Below are 21,487 nucleotides of genomic sequence, written 5' to 3' on the forward strand. Positions count from 1 at the left end.
CTCCTCCAGGTGACCAGCTGCGCCTGGGTGCCCGATGGCTGCCAGCTATTTACGGGTAGCAAGTGTGGAGTCATCACCGCCTACAGCAACCGCTTCACCAGCACCACGGTGCGTTTCCATGGCGACGTCCCCCTCTAACCTTCCGCCTCCACACGAACACCCAAACCGCCCACCCACCGCCGATTACACCCCCCCCCCCCTCTTCTTTAGGCAGCCTCACTGCGCTCAAACGCTCAGCTTCATTAGTCACATCACAGCTGCCCTTGAAACACATTTCCACCGAGCCCATAAGTGGGATTAGAGGTCTCAGAGTTCAGTCATCAGAGAAGCTTTCAGACCTTGTCAGTCCCCACCAGTAGACATGTGGATTTGCCATTTTTGTCTCTAAAGGGACTTCCAGCAGCTACCGATGGGCAATTTGAGTTTAATTAATGGAGATTTTTAGGAAACATTAAAAGCAAGATGCGATATATACGAGTCACAGATACATTTAGATCTGTATTGCTTCTCTGTGTGGTCTCTAACATGTATTTCCCTACATAGCCATCAGAGATGGAGGTGGAATCTCAGGTTCACCTGTACGGGCACACGGGGGAAGTCACCAGCCTGTTTGTCTGCAAACCCTACAGCATCCTCATCAGTGTGAGCAATGATGGCACCTGCATCCTCTGGGACCTGAACAGGTCAGTGTGTTTGAAAGGTTTTTATGTTTTGTTTTGTTGAAGAAGTAAATGCATTATGCAATGTTTGTGTGGTTGCTGAGCTCTTCTGTGTTTTCCAGACTCTGTTATGTACAGAGTCTCACAGGCCACAAAAGCCCGGTGATGGCTGTGTCTGCCAGCGAGACCACGGGGGACATCGCAACAGTGTGTGACTCAGGTATGAGGGGGCGGGCGTCTTCTTTTATAACCCGAGTGTTTATCGTGTCTCATCTTCTGGTTATTGAAGTGTCTTCTGGTCCTTGGTGTGAGTTATGGCTCTGCTGCTTTTGTTTCCAGAGGGAGGAGGCAGCGACCTTCGCCTGTGGACGGTGAATGGGGACCTGATTGGGCATGTCCACTGCAGAGAGATCATCTGTTCTCTGGCTTTCTCCAACCAGCCGGAGGGCGTGTCTGTCAATGTTATCGCTGGTGGGCTGGAGAATGGCGTCGTCAGGTAGGCAAAACTTTTCTTTTGCCGTTACATTTGTGTCCTGTTCCACTAGACAGCTTTGGAAATTGCGGAGGAGGGAATAACTTTTGGACTTCAGCTTTTCCTTCTCATATAGATCCACTCCATGGTCACTCACCAAACTAATTAATACAGTTAGGTCCATATAAATATGGACACAAACACAAGCTTGTTTTTTTACGTTTACTGAAACATATTTCAAATATAGTCATAGAAGTTATATAGTTATAGGAATGAACATTTTATTTTCAGTTATTTAGTTTGTCCAATTACTTTTGAGCTCCTGAAATGAAGGGATTGTGTTAAAAATACTTTAGTTCTTCACATTTTTATGCAATCTTTTTGTTCAGCCCGCTGGATTAAAGCTGAAAGTCTGCACTTCAACTGCATCTGAGTTGTTTCATTTAAAAATCATTGTGATGATGTTACAAACAAAATTAGAATAAAGTGGTCTCTGTACAAATATTTATGGATCTAACTGTAAATAAGTAAATGTTACATGACAGAAAGTTCCTGTTTTTCACTCTCTGCTATAGAATTTATTTATTTATGTTACAATAGCTCCGAAGTTTTTAAAAAAAGGAGAATAAAATAGGAAATTTTCTGAGTCTGAGCAAAGAGCTACAGGAACATTGTAATTTTACACATTTATTTCTTATGATTTAAGCCCAAAGAGTCGTGCTGGCAGATTTCTTTTACTGCAGCAGAATTTCTGTCATGTAGAAAATCCCAGATGTCCTGTTGAAACTGCACTGCTGGTTTTCTCATATTAAGAGATCCCAGGAATTAAATGTGTAGTTAAATTTCTTTGGATTGACAGGAGTTTCACTTGTCCGGCCCACTGGGCTTGCGTGTGGCCCACGATGTAAAATGAGTTTGACATCCCGCTCCCTGCACGGTTTATTTTTTATTTTTTTAATCTCTGATATGTTTTCAGGTTATGGAGCACCTGGGATTTGAAACCAGTGAGAGAGATCACATTTCCCAAGTCTAGCAAGCCCATCATCAGGTTTGTTTACAGCGCGCTGTTCTCTTTGTACTTTTATGCCACGCCTATATGCTCGTCAGCATTTTAAGTTTAACGGTCTCCTCTCGTGTCTGCTTCAGCCTGACGTACTCGTGTGATGGCCACCACCTCTACACAGCCAACAGCGAGGGCATGGTGATGGCATGGTGTCGACGGGACCAGCAGCGCATGAAGCTGCCCATGTTCTACTCCTTCCTGAGCAGCTATGCTGCAGGATGAGTGTTTGTGTGATGTTTGCTCCTGTCCACTTCTCAGCAAGAGGACCTCCCCTCCTCCTCCTCCTCCTCCTCTTCCTCCTCTTGTCTGCACTGATAGAGAGGAGGACATGTCAGCATGTCCTCAAACTCTCTGAACCCTCCCTGACTTTTAAATAAAGCCATCCCCAGCAGAGCAAACTCTACCGCCACCACTCCCAGCATCAAGAAATTATTCTGAAAATAGTATTATATGTACATAAGTATATATTTATAAATACATTAAAATGGACTCTTGCAGGAATGGTTGAGTATTTGGCTGAGGCTGCATCAGACACTTTATACAGGATGTATTTCTGAGAGTGCGTTTCATTTGTCGAGTCTTTAATTCCTGCTGATGTGTTTTTGTTGGCTGGTGTTGATTTAGCCGTTTCCTGGTAAGCTGCTATGGTCTGGACAAAGCCAGACTCAAAGTGTGAAGACCCTCGTGTCTCACCTCGACATCGCTCACGTCTCCTGCAGCGTGCGGTCTGACAGATCGCCGCCCCAGCTCAGTGAGCGCGTCCTGCTGACGCTGCAGTGGCTGCGAGGGAGGGGAGCCCCCTCCTCGCGTCTGTCGCCAGGAGAGGTCCCGCTCTGCAGGAGTGAGACGTCCCTCCGCCACGCTGTCTGCTCCACTCAGATCTGAACACTAGAGTCACGAACCTGCTTCACTTTGTGTCTGACCTCAGCGGACGGACTGAGGGGACCTTGTGGGTGCCTGTTGTTCTGTCCTGCTTTTGCATGCTAGGATGATGCTGCCCTTGACTGTGTGAATGTGGATGTGACATTTGCTGCAATGATGCTCCTTGTTTTAAGGCCTCCCTTGGTTAAACCAGTCCATTTGCTCTTTAAATACACCATGGAGGCTCATCTCTGTCTTGCCCGTCGCTTAAATGCACAAGAACCACTTTTCACTACTTTACAGGGCTGATTTTTTTTTTTTTTTTTTTGAGAAAGCAATTAACAAACTGTGTTAGATACTTGCGGTCGGAGGAGGAAGAAGGCGGAGGAGAGAGTGATTTCCTGAATGCTCCGTGATCCTCACTGATCTGCCACACTTACTTAGCACCTGTGCAGCATTACTAAAAGGGTGCAGTGGGTGTGGGAGTGTTTAGTAAAGAGCGTTGGGTCGGCTGATATCATATACACTACACGCATCGGTCTGGGAAACAGCCGAGGAGCTGTTTCTTTTTCTTAACTCACTCCAGGATCCATGTAGCTTTTCTTTACATTCCCACTTACGTTACTGCACTTAACGGTTTCTTAAACGAGAATCAGAAGCACTTTTTTTTTTTTTTTTTCCCCCTCAGCTACTTCAGTTTAAGTAGAGCCAATGTTCTGTGGCCTTAACACGAGCTGAGCTTGATTTATTCCACTAATAAATCAAATCCAGAAAGCAATATCAGACACAGACATGCAATAGGTCATGTTTTTGCTACCTTGTTTCATGTGGGAAGAAACCAGGGTTCATTTCGTTTCTTTTTCTAAGACAGCTGTGAAACAATTAGTTTTTTTTCCCTTTTGTGGTGACGACTAACGTCTTACACTTACTTGAGAAAGGGATTATTTCTTGTTAACTCATTCCTTTTCGCTTCATCGACCTGATTTATTTTTCTTCCTGATCCTACGTGGACATGTTACTGTGTTTGTTTACTGATTGTTCCTGTATGAACATTTCCTCTGTGAAATGTATGAAAAAACTTTGTGAACCACAACCTCTCAACCCAAATGTATGTTTGTATGGATGTTTTTTTGTTGTTGTTTTTTAATGTAAAAAAAAAAAAGCAGGTAGAAAATGTGACAGGAGATTTTCTGACGGAAGGAAATATTATTTTTCTGTTAATGACTTAAAGCTATGCATAATTTAAGATCATCGTTTTAGGTTGCTTAAGTTGTATTTTGGCCCCTCCTGCTAGTTTTCTTTCTTTTTTTTTTTCTTTTTCTTTTTGCAGTTTTGGCATCTTGAAGGTTCCTAATGTTTAGTTTTGTTTGTATGTGTGTACGTGTGCGTGTTTGAATGAACCAAGTGATAAGCATATTATAAATATATAAAAATCTATAAATATTTGAAGAAATATTACTCCATCGATTTGATTGTGTCCATTTCTTTGTGTGCGTGTGTGTTGGGGGGGGAGGGGTTGCGTTCAGGGACATAAAGTAAGCAGAAACTCGTGTCGTACTGCATAAATCAGATCGGAAGCACGAACAGGAAAAACAAATTAAAATTTTTAAAAGTTATCAGGATGCAAGCCACGCTTAAGAGCGCGTGCAGTCGTTAAGGGTGAGGCCATCAGGGGGACACGGTGATGTCAACGCTGATAGAAAATAAAATAATAAACGAAACGGGGAAAGCCTGCAGACTTGCGCTGCCTTCTGCAGCAATAAAGCTAATTAGAAACAGCCGCTCCTAATTTGACTAACAGGCAGCGTCGGTGCGTTTACGGCCACTCTGGACAGCTGAAGCTCATCCCGGCTCTCTGCTGCTGCTGCTCCTGGTCCACTGATCGAGTGCTCCCCGCCCCACAGCCTGTATCTGATCGTCATACAGAGGTTTCCCCCCCTGCTGCTGCTGCGTAACATCTCTCCAAGTCCAGCCGTGGTGCTCACCAAGACCTCACCGCTTGGAGCTCATCTTCCTACACGGAATACGCACTGAGCGAGGCGCCGAGGCGACATTTAAACACGCCGAGATTTTTGGCTCCTCGGGTTCCGTCCAGACCGAAGCTAGGCTGGGATTTCCTCTTATCGTTTCATATTTGACAGATCTTTGTGTGTGTGCGCGCGTCTCTGTGTGTGTGTGTCTGTGTGTGTTGGGTGGAGTCAACCCGGAATTCTCCCAAATTGGAAAACCACTGGCACATTTCAGGTAGGTCGGCCGCTGCAGGCTACATTAATGAGCGCGTATCCGACCAATGCAGGGATTTATTTCAAAATGTTTATCATCAGTGCAAAAATCATTGCTGCTCCTTTTTTTTCTCCCCACATGATGTATGGTTTGCTGTTTTCTGCTCTAACCAGGGCCGCAGCTCGCTGTGTGTCCACAGATTAATCTCCTCTTAGAAATAAATAGTCGCCCGCGTTTTCACAGCTCTGCATCAGCAATTAGCAGCATCGTTGCATTTGGATAAAACTGGAAAGGGGCGAATACAGCCGAGCAACCCTCAGGATGGATGCATCCAAAGCAAACCTAAACGGAGAAGGCCCGATGGCTTCCTACGAGGGTGTGATTTAAAAGCTATAAATTGGCCGTCGAGCTGTGGAGGCTGGAGGGATGGCAGATGAATTTGTCGTCTTCGACCGTCTGCTTTAAGATAAACAATTTTTTTTTTGTGATTTTAATAAAGAATCGATGCGCAATAATAATAATGCATATTATCATAGAAAGGGGGATTGATTCAGCAACCCCTCATCTCCAGTGAAATGCTTCATTTCTTAAGGCAAATTATTAGAAAACACATCTGTGGACATATTTCTGCCGTTGCTGCCAAACTGGGACATTTCAGTGGTGACTGGGTGGGTGGGGGTGGCTCAAGGAGGCTAAAATGGGAGTAAGATTTAGTGATTGCGAGGATTGATCTGCAGAGCTGCAGCTGATGTACTCCTGAGGTGAAAGTTGAGAGGAGGAAGGCCAGCAGTGGAAAGATCTGCAGATCCTGGGAGGAATTGGGGAAAAGCTGCAGGTGCTTTGCTTTTCTAGGTGTACCAGCATAAACTCCTGCTGAAGTGCACTTGAGCAAAGCACTAGTTCTGTTTGTGTGTGTGTTTGTGTCTTAATCCCTGCCAGCACTGCACTCCTTGCTAACTTCTCCCCCAGCCAGTTGGTCTAAAGAATAACGTGACAAAGGAAGGAAAAACAATCATGCATGAGTGCTGGCTGAAAAATGACAAACTGCTGTCCAGCTGATGCCCACAGAGCAGCTTCTTCAGATAATAAATGGACAAACAAAATGGGTCCTTCCAAGTTTTACTGTGTAAAAAGGAAGGGGTGAGGTTGTACTAGAGAATTGCTGCTCCATCAGGGTAGAGCTCTCGCCGGGGGTGGCTGCTGATTTAATGTGACGTTCACTGACTCTCTTCCCCCCCTCTCCCCTTGCATCTGTTTGGCGTCACAGGAGCACCATGAAGGACGGCATCGCCAACAACAGCACGGCCAGCATCTCCCAAGCCAGGAAAGCTGTGGAGCAACTGAAGATGGAGGCCTGCATGGATAGGATAAAGGTACAAAGCTTTATTGTTGTTATTGTCTGCGCACGTGAACAAATATTTTCACATCGCTTCTGTTACCAAGTCTGCAATTACTCAAAAACCGTACCTCCACTTATCATGGAATTGAAAGCTTTGTGTGCCTCTAACATCGGCTGGGATTTTGGAGCAGTTCAATAGGCGCGTCTCGATGAGTGACAGTTCTCAGCAAGCATTTCATTTTTGCTCATTTTTGTCTGAATAAACACAAAATTAACTTTGCTGCCTACAATTGGCAACATTATCACGCTTGGCTCTCATGGCTTCATATTTGCACACAGTAGCACTGTTTAAAAGAAGAAATGGCTGAGCTGATGGTGCCGTCGTCCAAAAACTGGGAAAAAGGCATCGATTAGCCACACTGCATGGGCTTTTCCTCGTGTTTAAAATACTCACTCGTGCACTAAATCTGCATCCTTTATTAATGCACTAATTACTCCTGTTTGAATCACCGTTGGTAAACACTACAGTGCCCAGCTGTTTGAATGTTATTTATTTAATTTTTAAATGAATCCTCATTTCCACAGTGGGGTTGAATTGGCTTGCTGTCAGATGTATTGAGGTAGATCAAAATAAACCTGGCACAAAAAGTAAGGAAATTTGTCTTTGGTCAATTTCTTTTTGTTGTAACAAAAAGCCTCTTGGGAATAAATGTTATACCGTTGTAAATCTTGTTTATTTCTCCTTAAATGGTCCCACTTGTAAGGAAAGTGCATTTGTGGGTTGCGCCCATGAAAAACTTGCCAACTTGGCAAGCTAATGGACCCTGCTGCAGCAGTCAGTTGGTGTCCAATCCAAACATGCCACGTTTGACTGATTTAGTGCTTGCGCTGTAGGACAACCTCAAGCTGGTGTTCTGCAGAACCAAGATGCAGCATTATTTGGAGTGAGCTCTAGTACAATATCCAAATTGAAGACAACGTTTCCGATAATGGAGGATGTCAGAGAAAGTCGGTGAAGTTGGCGTCCCAAGAAGACGGTTTCCCTGCCTTGTCAGCACTTAAGAACCGTTAGCAGTCTTCTACAGATTTGCAGGATGACACAACGACGGCTCTCTACCCAGATGATCTAGAACAGACTCCATGCAATCTCCAGTTTTATGGCAGCCTGCCATCCCTGCCCTTCACAGTCAGGCACGTTTGCACTGGTGTCACCAATGTGTGCACTGGAACCTGAACATGTGGAGGAACACTATGTTCAACGATGAGTCGAGATTCTGCTTGTGCTCACCCCTGCAAATCAGTCTCTATCCAGAATTTGGGAGTGGAGTGGATGGTGTGGCATGCCTGCAATAATGACATCAACCCCACTGAATACTTGTTTGATCAACTTGGGCATGCTGTTCGTGTGACCAACACAACTATACTGACTGACTTATGACAAATGCTGGTTGAAGAATGGGACACATCCCCATAGTATCATGCGACCAGCATGAGGTGGTGGTGCCAGTGTGACTGTATTTCCACAAATTTCTTTAGGTATATTTAGAGACCAAGACACCAAGAAACAGTGTATCACTAGTCCGGTTTAAACCTTCATCCTTGATGGTCCACTTTTCTTTCTTTTATTCCAGCCTCTTATGTTTTCTTGATTTAGAAGCACAGAGTAACAACTCTGCACTCATAAAACATTCAAGATAACATCCATGTGTTGAATCTTGTGTGTGCTATTATTGTGCACTCTTTGTCTCAGTCCATTATAAAAGCTTTAACCCATTTATTAGATGGACTGGTCCAGTTGGAGTAAATCACTGCTATTATCTTCCCTCGTCTTTCTTGGATTTCTTTTCTTTAGAGAAGCGCGCCACAGTTTTGAGTATTGCAGTGCCGTCATTTTGCCAGACTCGTGATGGATGCTTGGCACACTTTTCCCCACCTTGCAACTCGACTCGGTGACAGTTCAGTGTAATTACAAACTTCCATATTTGTTATTTTGAGTCCTTGGATTGTGTAAAGTTGAATGAAGAATGTTGGGCACTTCTATAGATGGTATATAAAAGGTAACTGTGGTCACTATGATGTCAGCAGGGCCTCTTGATGTTATGAAGGAGTACCTCTGATGCGAAAATTCATGGACATGGTTGTGGATTGCGAGTGTCAGTTGCATATGTGGGGAGGGGGAAAAAATAAATGACCCTAAACTACCTCTTTATTTTAACCTGTTAAATGCATTTTAAACACCATCTTGGTTATGTAGTGGAAGGGATCAACAACCAATTTATAGGCATTAGGAGGGAGGGAACGTTGGTCAACGCTAGCTAGTAAGCAAGTAATTGACATTTGATGATGTTTGGTGTTTGTGTTAGTGAGGTTTGAGTTTTTGATTTATGGCTCTGACTGCAATCACTCAAATTGGTGACTTTCTACAAGTAACTGCCCTCTGATTTAAAACCACGGACACATTTCCAGCACATCGCAATCACTCTGAGATAGTTTACACTGATGGGCTCAACTCATCTGTGATGACTTCTTGCAGCAGGAGCCTTGACCCAACTGGTTCTATTCTTGTTGCACTTATGTAAAAAGCAAAGTTAGAGAGCAACTTTGTCATTTTGTAGTTAAATTGCAGTCCTGCAGCAACTACGTCACACTATGTGGAAGAATTTAAAACTTATTGTAATTTCACCCCCAGCCGGTCACAGCAGATGGCTGCACCTCCCTGAGCCTGGTCCTGCTCGAGATTTCTTCCTGTTAAAAGGGAGTTTTTCCTTCTCACTGTCGCCAAGTACTTGCTCATTAGGGGTCCTCTGATTGTTGGGATTTCTCTGTATTATTTTAGGGTATCTACTTAAAAGCGCCTTGAAGTGACAGCTGTGATATGGTACTATTTAAATTAGATTGAATAGCCAGCATGATTAAATTAAGCTGTAAACTGATGGCAGATGGACTCTGCCTTATTGGTGTTTCAATGCCAAATCGAGGACCAAAGTTGATCAGAAGACCACAGCTCATCACGTGAGTTCTCAGATCAGGTCTCCATCTTTGAAACGGCCATTTCAAAGGCAAAGAGACTGCAAGTTCATTGCACAATAATTCTGGTTGTGCTGTAGTCTCTGATCACTGCTTTCTGATCCACTAAGTGGGATCACTTCTTTTTAACTCTCACAATCTGCATCCTCAGATTTTTGAGCCTAGTGATATCGCTTGAGTCAACATTATCAGATTTGGCCTAGTTCCCTCTCACATAAACCCTCAAACTACAACCGTTGCATTTCTCACCACTGACTTCCACAGCAGACTGTTACATGCCAATAAAATGCATGTGGGTTTTTTTTGTTTTTTTGTTTTTTTTTAGACTTTAGTCCGATGTCTTCTGACAGGCATTGCACGAAGTCTCGGTTCACCTTATCATCGCCTCTGCTGTGCACAGCTTGGAATTCCAAGCAGACCAGTGTGGTAAATGTGAGGGATGAACCCACAGGAAAGGTGGGCTACGGTGGCTGCTAGCCAGCTCTGACAGTAACTTTCCACCAATTTAGGTCAGTGTGGCTGCAGGATTACTTCTCCACCACACACATTATTGTGAAGCAGTATTGTTTCGTCATTAAACAACACCTGGTTAAATATTGACTTTTGCTCCCTGTGCACTCTTTGTGGTCGATCATCACGAGGCTGTTGCTGCAATTAGACATCAATTTGGTGCTTCCATCCATTCCAGGCGTCATTTTCTCGGTGTGTTTACTTCTTGTTTTCCGTTTGTTTCTGGCATGTTAGGGCGATTCTGAACATTTTCTTTTATAAATGACTTCTTGTGCAACTTAATGTCATCTCATTCAGTAGGCTCCTCGTGTGTTTGGGGAATGATTGCCCCGCAGATCAGAGGCTGTTCACTCAGCAATATAGCTAAGCATGGAAGCTGGCCAGACACCTTCATTCCTACTCAGCACAGCACAAAGGCTGCTTACAAGCAAACCTCATCGTCTTAAAAAGTAAAGTGATCCACCCGAAGTTGCAATCAGTTTTAAGAAGATTAGGTATCAATTTGGGCTTCTTTCAGGTAGCTCATGAAAAGAAGACCTCATGCGTTTTAAAGATATTAAGTGTACCGAACAGCAAAACCATTACTAAATGCCGAATTTTCATTGGAAAATTGCTGAAAATGTTGAATTTTTATTTTCCAACACAAACCAGCAGATTGAGATCAAACCCATTATTAAAGAGCAATTCTTACTCTGGTTTTGAAATCTGTTAATAGCAATAGCTTTATTATATTAATGAATTTGATGCACTTTGGCTACATTTTGTGAGATCATTGTGCAGTCTGTGAAAAATGTATTTTTAACACGACTCCATGCAGTATCCTCGTACTGCTTCCATAGGCACCGAGCCGCTCAGCCAGGTGCTGACAATCAAATGCACTTGATTAACTGATCATCAGCAGGTGTGAGCACCTCTGTGAACGCAGCCGTTTTGGCAGTTTGCGTGTCTGGAGCATTCAGGTGTGTTAACGCAATCTGTCCCGGGAGCAGACGTCCCAGCAGTTTCACCCCCAAGGTCAGACGGTGCAGTGCTCATAGACAGCCAAGAGCTTCATCTCTGCAGGCATCAGTTAGCATGTTAAAGTTCATGAGAGTACATTTAGAAAATGACTGAACAAGTCTGACTTCTTTGGAAGAGTTGTCAGAAGATCATGCAGCACAGCTTAAGTTTGCAAACTTGTAAGAACAATGGCGCTCACTGACTAGTAAGTACGTGGAAATGTTCAAAAAAACAGGGGCATACACAAAATTACCAGATTTATGAAGTGTGCCTAAAAGGGGAAAAAAGCACGGCGTACTTTGCTCTTACCACCGTGTGTCGTTAATTAATGAGAATCATTCAGAACCAATACACCCTCAGTTCTCTATGTAAGGAGATGTCTTTACCTTAGAGTGAAGCAGAGATGATGATAGAAAAACTAACAGACTAGAAGGAAATGAGGAAGGACAAAACGGCACATGATCTGCCATCCTGAGATGGGGAAACTCACTGCAGTGGATGGGAAAATAAAAATCCAAGTTCTCCAGCATCTATAGGATAATGCCAAGAAATCAGAAGTTTTTAATTAAAGTCAAATTTAAAAGAACTTGTTGTTCTTTTGGGAAAATTTAATGATCAAAGGCCAATAAGGAAATAAAAAGGGAATTATTCATTTTGGGAGCTTTAGGTCTTCGGTTTTTCACAACCATGCTCTAAAACCCAAATTTAGAAAGAGTGGTCCAAAATTCCTTCACAAGATGTGAGAGATTGATAGTCCAACTTATTGCTGCCAGAGGTGGTTTTAAAGCTACTGAATCATGAGTGTAGGTAGGTGTGTCCTCTCACATGACTGTGGGTAGCCATCCTGAAGTAGAGCATCAGTGTTCCCGAATTAAAACACGCGGTTTCCTCCCCCGTATGCAACCGCGTAGAAAAACTTTCAGGTTTTGGATGCCAGTCTGATAAGACTGTCTATGCAGAAAAGAAAACCCAGCATCAGAAAAATGGACAGTTTCCTTGTTGTTTTTTGCACATTATGTTCAGGCCTGCAGCCAGTTCTCGAGTGGATTCACAGGATGGTGCCAGAACGACAGCAAGGCAGCTGAAAAAATATTGTTTATGATTCATAAATTATTGTCTTGTGACCCACGTCACTACACGGCTTTCAGCAGCATGGAGTTGTAAGCAGTTTATTGTAGGAATATAAAATGAGTCTGTCTTAAGGTGAGAATTAGAAGTTTTACGGTCAATTTAGGATTTTATAGAAAGAACTGTATGGTTTTAATAACTTTATTCTTTAGCCACTGCAGACTGTTTATAACTGAGCTAACTTTGGTTTTCATGCAGGTGTTGTTACAATGATAAGTATTGAGAATCATCTGCTTTTTTTCCTCTTTATATGAAGTGTTGGCTTAGCTGTAATGGTGTTCAGACAAACCCTATATGAATACATTGAGGGACATTTTGATGCAATATAATATTTTAAGCTTTTTTTTTTTTTTTTAAATTTCCAAATTAAGGGGGGGATCTTGTTGTTCTGCAAAACAGCAGCTTCAGTTGCAGCATGATTCACATCTGTATCATTTTCTCGGCAGTTGCTCGACGACAGCCAGACAGCTGCTAGTATTTAATAACCGCTTAGTGCATCAGATGTGGCGATCCAAATAATACTTCATAAAAGAACTCAGAAAAAAGGAAGAAGCAGCCACCGTACGAGACGAATGTGGACGGATATAAAAGCAGAGGGAAAAAGAGACTTGGCCACGCCTGGCGATCCCTTAAATTTAATTAAGGGATCTGACGAGGGAGAGTGTGACAAGAGCGGTCTCCGTGCTGCTGATTGAGGGATCACCACACTCTCATTAATTGCTCAATCAGCCAAAGGAATGTGATCTGTGCTAATTAGGAGGACTCTCCTTCCATCATGGGGCTGCGGTGTAATTACAATCAGTCTGGGCCTGACGACACACACACTGAGCAGTACCACTCTCTGTCCTGTGAGCCTCCTGTTCAGAGCAGGCGCATTTGGCTGCAGTTGCATAATAATATAATGACTGCATTTACTTTGATTATGAAAATTAAACTGTTTGCTTTGTTAGTCTTCACACTTCATGCAAGCTTGGATTCTGTAATTAGTGCCTGAATTTGGTCTTTTTTTTGTTTTTAGGTAGCCATTTGGGGTACATTGTGTCTTCTGAGCGACTAATTTTTAGTTCAACTAATTAAAGTTCTCTGTTAATCGACGCATTAGTCACATTATTCCAAATATTCAGATCACTGGTGGGTCTGTAAGCGTACAGTCACTGATGACAATTGATCCTCTTCCCTGCGATGTCTCATGAATGCAGTGTTACAATTCTGCAAAGCTAAAGTGTGGTGTTGAGTCTTTTTTTTAGTTTCAGCACTGACACCTCTGTTCTGAAATATCACCGTGTGGTGTATTGAGTATTGGGTGACTTAACAGCTTTTATCAGCAACCGAGGAACTGCAAAAGGGGGATCCATGATGTAGGTGCAGACATAAATAATAGAAACGCATTAGGTGGAAGAAGGTGGCGACAGTACCGTGGTTGGAGCAGAAAGCTGACAGAATGATGCAGAGAGGTAGCCATGCGTGGTAACACTGCTGTGTCAGTATGCTTGGCTTTCCTTTTTTTAAGTTTCATGCATTGCACAGCTTATAACTAAACTAAACTTTGGGTTGGATTTTGCTGAGAGAGGTCCTCGATGGAAATGAAAGCACCGGTGGGGGAAAATGACACCGCTGTGCATTTGTAGTTTGAACAGGATGTTGTACTTTCATGGGGTCGTTTTTAAAAGTAGTTCAAAAGTGGTGAATATGAGATACACACTTCTGTAGTTACACTTTGCTTGTACTGGGTTAGAGCACAGTTTTGCCTTTTGAGTGGCTTCAACAAGGTGCTGGAAACATTCCTCATATTTTTGTCGATGCTGACATGAGTGCAGCACACAGTTGCTACCAATCTCCTGTTCAGTTGCATGCAAAAACTGGTTTGGTGACACTGGAGGCCATTTGAGTACAGTGAAGTCACCGTCATGTTTAAGAAATCAGTCTGAGACAGATTTGAGCTCCTTGTCGTGCAACAATACCGTACTGTAAGCGGTCATCAAGAGATCGGTGCACTGTGGTCATAAAGGGATGGACGTAGTCAGCAAAAATACGATATGATGGGCTCTTTAAATGATATGCAGTTGGTACTAAGTGTGCCAAGAAAATATTCCCTGCATCATTACACTGCCAGCACCCCTGAAGCATTGATACAAGATAGGATTTGTCTATGCTCTCATGTTTAAACCATATTCTGACCCTTCCATGTGAATGTTGGAGCAAAAATTGACTCATGAGACCAAACAACATCCAGTCTTCTGTTGTCCAATTTTGGTGGGCTTGCGTAAATCATAGCCTCAGTTACCTGGTCTTAGCTGCTAAGGTGTGGTCTTCTGCTGCTGTAGCCCATCTGCTCCAAGGTGTGACGGGTTGTGCATTCAGAGATGCTCTTCTGCACAGCTTGGTTGCAACGAGTGGTGATTTGACTTCCTGTTGCCTTCCTATAATCTCAAAGCAAGTCTGGTTATTCCCCTCTGACATCAACAAGGCATTTTCACTCAGAACTGCTGCTCACTCAATATTTTCTTTTTTAGGCCATTCTCTGTAAACCCCAGAGTGGTGACAATCTCAGGAAATCACTGAAATGCTCAACCATGACACATTGAAAATCACTTAAATCACCTTTCTCCCTCACTCTGCTCAGTTTGAGTTTGAGTGTCAAACTACACCGAGCTACCATCATGCAATTGGCTGATTAGAATTTTTTTTTTTTTGCATTAACGAGCGGATGTACCTAATAAAGAGGCCGTGAGTATATCTAAACTGTTTTTAAAACAAATTTTCCTGTGAGAATGAATTATGACTGGAGTCTGGCATTTCTCTCAGCAGTCCAACCATGTGGAACAAAATCAAAGGCTTCACTGCTCCTTTCAGGATGGTTTGTGGGGACATTGGTGATCCCTGACCTTTTAATAATATCACATTTTTAATGTGGCCAATATTTCTTTCATGGATAATATCGCCTGGACTGTTTTGTTTTTGTGGCATTTAGCAAACAGTATAATGCTAATATGATAAAGATGGTTGATATTGTAAACACGATTAAAGCTTCTTAAAGTCGGCTCGCTGACATTAGCGTTTGGCTCAAAACTGAGTTGCTGAGATGGCTACAGACTTTTATTCTTGTTTTCCGATTTACTGGCACAGCATGATGTACCTCAGTGTTTGCCAGACTGTGTGACCTGTGAGCGTATTGTCAAATTGTTGTGGTTGCCTGATGTGAAAGCAAAGCAGGCAGTAAAGGCTGTTTGTGGAGAGAGGGAAGAGAACATGTTTAATAGATTTATTTATACATATGGGTGTCCTTGTGGCTAAGTGCTTGGTAGGGATGTTGAAATTAAGAAACTGAATAACACATCCTGGTTTTCTGCCATTTCTTCTCTTTTTGTGGGATTTTGAGTTGAAACGGCTCCATTTCAGGCTGTAAGATGGTCGAAACGGTAATGTAACAATCCATGCTGAGGACCAAAGCCGTGCTATTCTCTTGTGAGAGCAGCAGTGGGTGAGGTGAAGTGGCAGGCAGGAGATCAGATGGCTCTGTCCTCCACGTAGATCCCTGAGCCCTCGCCAGCCCTCTGATGCAGCTGCTCCTCTGCTCTCCATTTGCCGCCTCCCCTCCCGTAACCTCCCACTCAATTCCCAGTTGAAAACCTGCATTCACATACAGTCTGACTGTACTATAAAATTTATGGTCACTGTTCGACTTTTTTTTTCTGTTTTTTTTCCATTTGCCTTGGAAGATGTCACATGCTTTGTGCTATGCTTGTTGAAGTCCCACCTTAAGACCCGTGAGTTACCTCGACGAGCTTTCTCGCCCTGGTGCCTGAGGCTCGGGTAACGGGCATCGGTGCAGTCGCTGCAGGCGCTGACAAATCGGGAACATCGGCAATATGCAAGTTGAAAGAGCCTTACAGCGTTTGCCCAGGTCTCATCTGGTGTGAGTTTAACTTCAGAAACATCTGCTCTGAGAATGAATAAACGGTGAGCTGCAGAGAAGCGTGAGCTTATTCACCTTGCTCTCAGGCTGGACTGTCAGTCACTATGTGGCGATGTACATGTGTCACTCCAAGGCTTGGTATTTTAACAAAGCTCAAAATTAAACATTTCTTGTGCTTATTTTAGGTCATTTTATACGGTTTGTAAAGTACATAGTGCTTCATGTCGTAATAAGGGGAGATTCTGTTTTGGCATCAGGAAAACCTCCTTGGAAGAAAAGACGTTTGGGCTTCGTCCACTACTGTTTGCACTAAAGTGTTTTTACCCAGCGCAAAAAAAGTTTGTGTGCACCATTACTGTTGGCAACATGAAACGTATGCTATCTGCATACTGCCATAACTTTATTTTCCTATGTAAGGCAACATGTTTATGTGTGGGGGTGATGTCTGCGAGCTACTCAAACCTGTACTTGAGCTGAACTTGAGCACTGATGGTGTCTTCACACTGTGCGCTGACAGCAAGGTGAAATCTGTCTTCTTCAGCTCAGAAGTTGATTTCCAAGATATTTCATAACAGGACTGTTTTTCACTTCATGCCCAGAGAAGGGTTACCCTGCAACTTCTGAACACTGAGCTCCTTCACACTGGATTTCATGTGACTGCATGAATTTCATGAGCTGCATTGACCGTTTGAACCTCTTTAGCTTTTAAGCACCAACTAGGGAAGCTTCTCAGAACCCATCTTTGTCTTATCTCTTAACAAAGATACAAAGAGAGCCAGCATTTCATTGATTCTGGGAAAAACTAATCATCTGGTTTAAATTGTGTAATACGACGTTATTCACTATATCTGGGGGTCCTTTATGCTGCTTTTTAGACAGCTAAAGTGCAGAGATCAGAAATGAGATGCAGCTATGGCCCCAGGATGAGTTTGAACTTTGAAGCCATGACTACTGAACTTAGTAAGAGAACACTGGAAGCAACTTTAACAACTGAAAATCTGAAATGCAGGACGGCGTGTTTGAGGATTCTGGTAGCGCCCCCAAAAAACGGCCTTGAAACATCATCACACAGAGTTTAAAGAATAAATCTGAAATAGCTGATCACAAATTTTCTTCTAAATATTTCAGGTATCCAAAGCCGCCGCAGACCTGATGGCATACTGCGAGGCGCACATACGCGAGGACCCCCTCATCGTGCCCGTGCCCGCCTCCGAGAACCCCTTCCGGGAGAAGAAGTTCTTCTGCACCATCCTCTGATGAGCTGCTGGTAGAGCTGTACAGGTGCAGGCATGGCGTTGCCTGGCTTCTCTGTCTTCACCACACCTGAAGCTACTGGCCATAGGCATTGAGCTGAGTTTTGCCAAGGCGGGGACACTCTGTTGTTGGTCAGCTCTGCCCCTGGTGGCTGAAGGTTTTGGGGGAGTCAGCTACCAAACTGGCAACCCAGTGAGCGTATAATGTCTTGTTAAATAGGTTTGTTATTGCTTTGTTATTAGAGAAACAGCCTTGCTTAGTGCTCAAAGAGATGAGAGATGTTTTGGTTTTTTCTTTTCTTTTTCTGTGCTAGATTTGAACTTGCCTCAGGAAACAACTTTGCCCAGTGTTTGACTTTTTTAAAACATTTATTTCCCCTTTTTCTTTCTGAATAAAAATGCATAGGTCTTTGTATAAACTCAATCATGACTTGTGTTAGTTTTTTTTCTTTTTTAAATGGCTCTCAATGCGCAGATGTAACTATCAGTAGCAACACTTACTCAAAGCACCACTAAAAATTCGACGCCTTCCCTCAGCGGTGGTTTCAGTTTCAGCACCGACAATTAACCCACTCGCTTTAGCACAATCTGATTCAGATTAAAGCACAGAAACGGAAACCATATCTCACATTGAATAATTTCCGCTGCGCTCTCAGTAAGAATGAGGCGGCTGCACGTCGCGTTCTGCTGCAAAGAAATGAGTGGACTGTTTTTTTTGAAAGGTGCAGAGCTAATGTTTCAACAGCCAGATGAGTTCTTCGGGGTTATCGCTGTGCAAACAAACCCTTAAGTCAAGAATTATTTATGAATCTGCCACCTTCTGCCCACTCTAATGCATTCTAACTTTGCTTCTCGGTTTGATTTGCTCTTCATTTTCTTTCCAATCTGAAAAAGCATCAGTTAATCCTGCAGCCCTCTGCAGGAATAGATATATATATAAAATATCATTATTTTTTGCAGGACGTCTTGTTTCCTTCGGCAGTCTCATTTGGTTTCTGGGCATGTTTCCTGAGCCTGATTCTTTTCCTTCTTTTCTTCTTCCTTTTTTGCCTGTCCTAGAGTGAATGGCGAGGCCTTTGACATTAATACCAAACTGGAGGCCTGCATGTTTCTCTGCTCCTTTTTGACAGCCTCCTCTGTTTCCGAGGGACCGTCAGTCTCTTCGAGTGTACAGTATGTTACGGTGCCAACTTCTGTGGGAGCGGTGTGATCTTCACGCTGTGCTTCCCGGAGCCTTTTCTTTTTTCTGTTCTGGGTTTTTTCTCTTTTGGAAGAAAAAAAGCACACTGTCGAAACATTTCCTTTACATGGTAGTTGAATAGCATTTGCTGATTTTTATGATGACTTGTTCTGATCGTTATTAATATTGTTATCAGTAGTATTAACGAATATCTGTTGCACAGCACTGACAGCTACATGACGTGCAGTGCTCCTAAGCCTGTATGATACGTAGAGGAAAAAGAACGTTTATAAATCATGCAATTATTGATACTATCGTGAGTATTTTTTAAAAACAGCGCTGAGGGTCGTTTACATAATAGGGTCCCTTTCTTTTCTTCTTTTATTTGGAGGTTCAGGCTTCTTGCATCCTGGTTTCTATCATAGAGGGGGAGGGGGGACTTCCTTTTTGGTACTTGAATAGCCATTGCATTAGGAATCAGTCTCTGATACTGGACCGTCACAAACGCAGACTCAAATTGTCTTCAGGATAATTATCGTCTTTATTTCCTATCTGAAAACCTGAGCTGACCTCAGGACACTCGCTGACCTCATCTCAAGGATGGTGCCAAAATCTGAAACAAGAAATACGACGGCTAGAGATGAATATTGCATGGATTTATTTCTATTTATAACAGAGAGAACTATTATGATATGAAATATTGCCTGTTCATTGACTTTTCTGGGTGCTACTCTGCACATAATAATCTCCCTGGAGTCCGGATATGTCAACAACGTGCAGCTGTATTCATGAATGGTATTATTGTTTTTGGGGGAAAAAAATAAATAGCATTTACATAGCAGACTTTGTAAAAATCCTTTGACGGATCAAATGAATTAAAAGAAAACGGCAACCCACAGTGTGCTGTGTCTTCAGTATTTCTCTCTCTCTTTCTGGCATCTGTCTGATCACACTGACAACATGCTGCAAATCGTTCTGGGTCTTGCAGAGGAACATCGTGTTTCGGTGTGTATTGGAGACCTCCTGTGGCTGAGCTGAACCATGGGCCATCTGGATGCACTCTTGCGTTTTTAAAAAAAGAAAAGGATTACGATTCAGTTCAGCCTTGGCTAGTTTGCCTTCTATTCTGTAAATCTAAAGCGGGAGGCCAATGCATGTGCTGGGTGACAGCACAGTTTGCACGAAGAACGGCCTCAGTTTTTCTGATTCAAGGTATCAGCGGCTGACATCAGCATTCATGTTGTCTGCTGTTGCTCCTTCATGTCTCCATCCATGCATCCATTTACATCCTCACCAGGGGAATAGGCCAAAATTACAACTTTCCGCCTAATTTGGTTGATAGTGGTTATTTTATTTTTAGCCACTTTTCACTACACTTCATGGTCTGATGATCAGGTCAGAGGCAGAATTGTTCTTTTTGGACAAACAAGGAAATCAACTCTTGCGTGTTGATATTATGAGAGACAGCAGTTATGATTTAATGCACAGCACTGACAGTTTTGATGAATGACACTGAGAAGGTGAATACTGGTATCTCTTATTGATTTTTCTTTTTTTTTTTCTTTACCCAGTTGATCCCAAAGGGCTGGGATGTAATTAAGAAGTAGTCAGTGTTATAGGTTTTCTTTTCTTTCTTTCTTTCCTTTTTTTTTTTTTTTTTTTTTTTTTTTAAGGCTTGGGACCAGCTGTGCTGTGGATTATCTACATTTATTTCACATTTAAGCCCCAGTGAGAGGCAAAGTTTCTCAGTCAGCATCTTACAGTGAATGATGGGCTCCTCCATGAATACGCTTCTGGTTTCTAAAGTTGAAACGCTTTTGTTTTTCCACAATCTGGATAATCTTGGTCTCTGTTAATCTACACCTTAAATCTCTTGGCAATTATATTGCTTAAATTCAGTTGTTGGTCATTTAGCCATGGCTACATCAAAGTTAAGAAAAATCCTTTTGCTTGTGGAAATGATATGCGCTAATAGTGTACCCAAAAAAAACCCCTAAAATTAGGTCCCTGCATCATTGCAGGCACATTGTTCCCATGTGGGACCTGACTGGATAAAAAGAAACCTTTATAGATGTGGAGGAAAAGTACAGTGATTCCTGAGTGGGAAAAGATGAAAAACACAAGTTGGAATAGTATAAATAGAGTATGAATTCAACATATAAATAAAAAGTGAAATGTGAGAGACAAACAGCAGACTCTGATAGACGAGGGCTGGAGAAGCCACAGCATTGCGGGATGTTTGGATGGGTTTCAAGAACCCCTGAACATGCTATGAATAGCCTTTTCCTTTCAAATGAATAATGTGTTGCGGGGAGAGAACTAAATCATCCTAATGAGTAGATCTATGAATACGAGTCCAAAAAGAATTATATAATGCACAGGAAAGTAATTATCCCTGGGGCAGTAGGTTATCTAATATTGGGTATCTGCACTGGAGCAATTTTCCAAATTGAGCAGTGAGGCCCCCAAAGTCTACCAGAATAGTTATAATTCCTGATAAGATTATTCATCTACAGGCACAGCATGGTGTTCTGCAGCAGCTTCTCAATGAATTCTGCTCAGAGCACTGACATGCAGCACATTGCAGTGTTTCCCCGTCACATTATTATTTTTTCACTCCGAGGGGTGGTAAGGTCTCTGAAATGGCATTTGTGAAATGCTGGAATTCCATTAAAATCAATACAAATAAAATGTTTACAAGCACTGTGGAGGGCTTGTTTTTTTTCTTTAGTGGGGTGACCCATTCCTCCTCCTCCTTCTCCTCCTCCGGGAAAACACTGGTGCTCTCCGAGTCAAAAGAAATCCTCCTCAAGCGTTCGTCTCCATGCACAAAAGATTCCATTTAAATGATTTATGT

The 21,487-nt window shown here is 42.7% G+C and overlaps 2 protein-coding genes across 3 annotated transcripts in view; both read left to right on the plus strand.

Moving 5' to 3' along the window:
• The window catches only part of lyst (lysosomal trafficking regulator), a 63,549-nt gene extending 61,133 nt beyond the window's left edge, over positions 1-2,416 (plus strand). For both annotated transcript variants that reach the window (XM_039621630.1, XM_039621631.1), the window contains exons 50-55: positions 10-108; positions 544-683; positions 782-879; positions 999-1,155; positions 2,108-2,179; positions 2,278-2,416. In XM_039621630.1, the coding sequence (XP_039477564.1) occupies positions 10-108; positions 544-683; positions 782-879; positions 999-1,155; positions 2,108-2,179; positions 2,278-2,416 (705 nt within the window). The remainder of the gene's footprint in view (positions 1-9; positions 109-543; positions 684-781; positions 880-998; positions 1,156-2,107; positions 2,180-2,277) is intronic.
• A 2,192-nt stretch (positions 2,417-4,608) lies between these two features.
• LOC116318512 (guanine nucleotide-binding protein G(I)/G(S)/G(O) subunit gamma-4) lies at positions 4,609-17,874 on the plus strand. Its single transcript, XM_031737525.2, has 3 exons — positions 4,609-5,299; positions 6,546-6,651; positions 17,326-17,874. Exons 2-3 carry the CDS (start codon positions 6,553-6,555, stop codon positions 17,452-17,454), a joined length of 228 nt encoding a protein of 75 aa, XP_031593385.1. The 5' UTR covers positions 4,609-5,299; positions 6,546-6,552; the 3' UTR covers positions 17,455-17,874.
• The last annotated feature ends 3,613 nt before the right edge of the window (positions 17,875-21,487 follow it).

The sequence above is a fragment of the Oreochromis aureus genome, linkage group 13 (assembly GCF_013358895.1).
Source record: "Oreochromis aureus strain Israel breed Guangdong linkage group 13, ZZ_aureus, whole genome shotgun sequence".
NCBI classification, from domain to species: Eukaryota; Metazoa; Chordata; class Actinopteri; order Cichliformes; family Cichlidae; genus Oreochromis; species Oreochromis aureus.

What these genes read in the sequence shown, in the direction of transcription:
- LOC116318512 (XM_031737525.2), top strand. Translation starts at nt 6,553, where the DNA reads ATGAAGGACGGCATCGCCAACAACAGCACGGCCAGCATCTCCCAAGCC. An exon ending in CCTGCATGGATAGGATAAAG is followed by an intron (nt 6,652 to 17,325) that starts GTACAAAGCTTT and finishes TAAATATTTCAG; the next exon opens with GTATCCAAAGCCGCCGCAGA.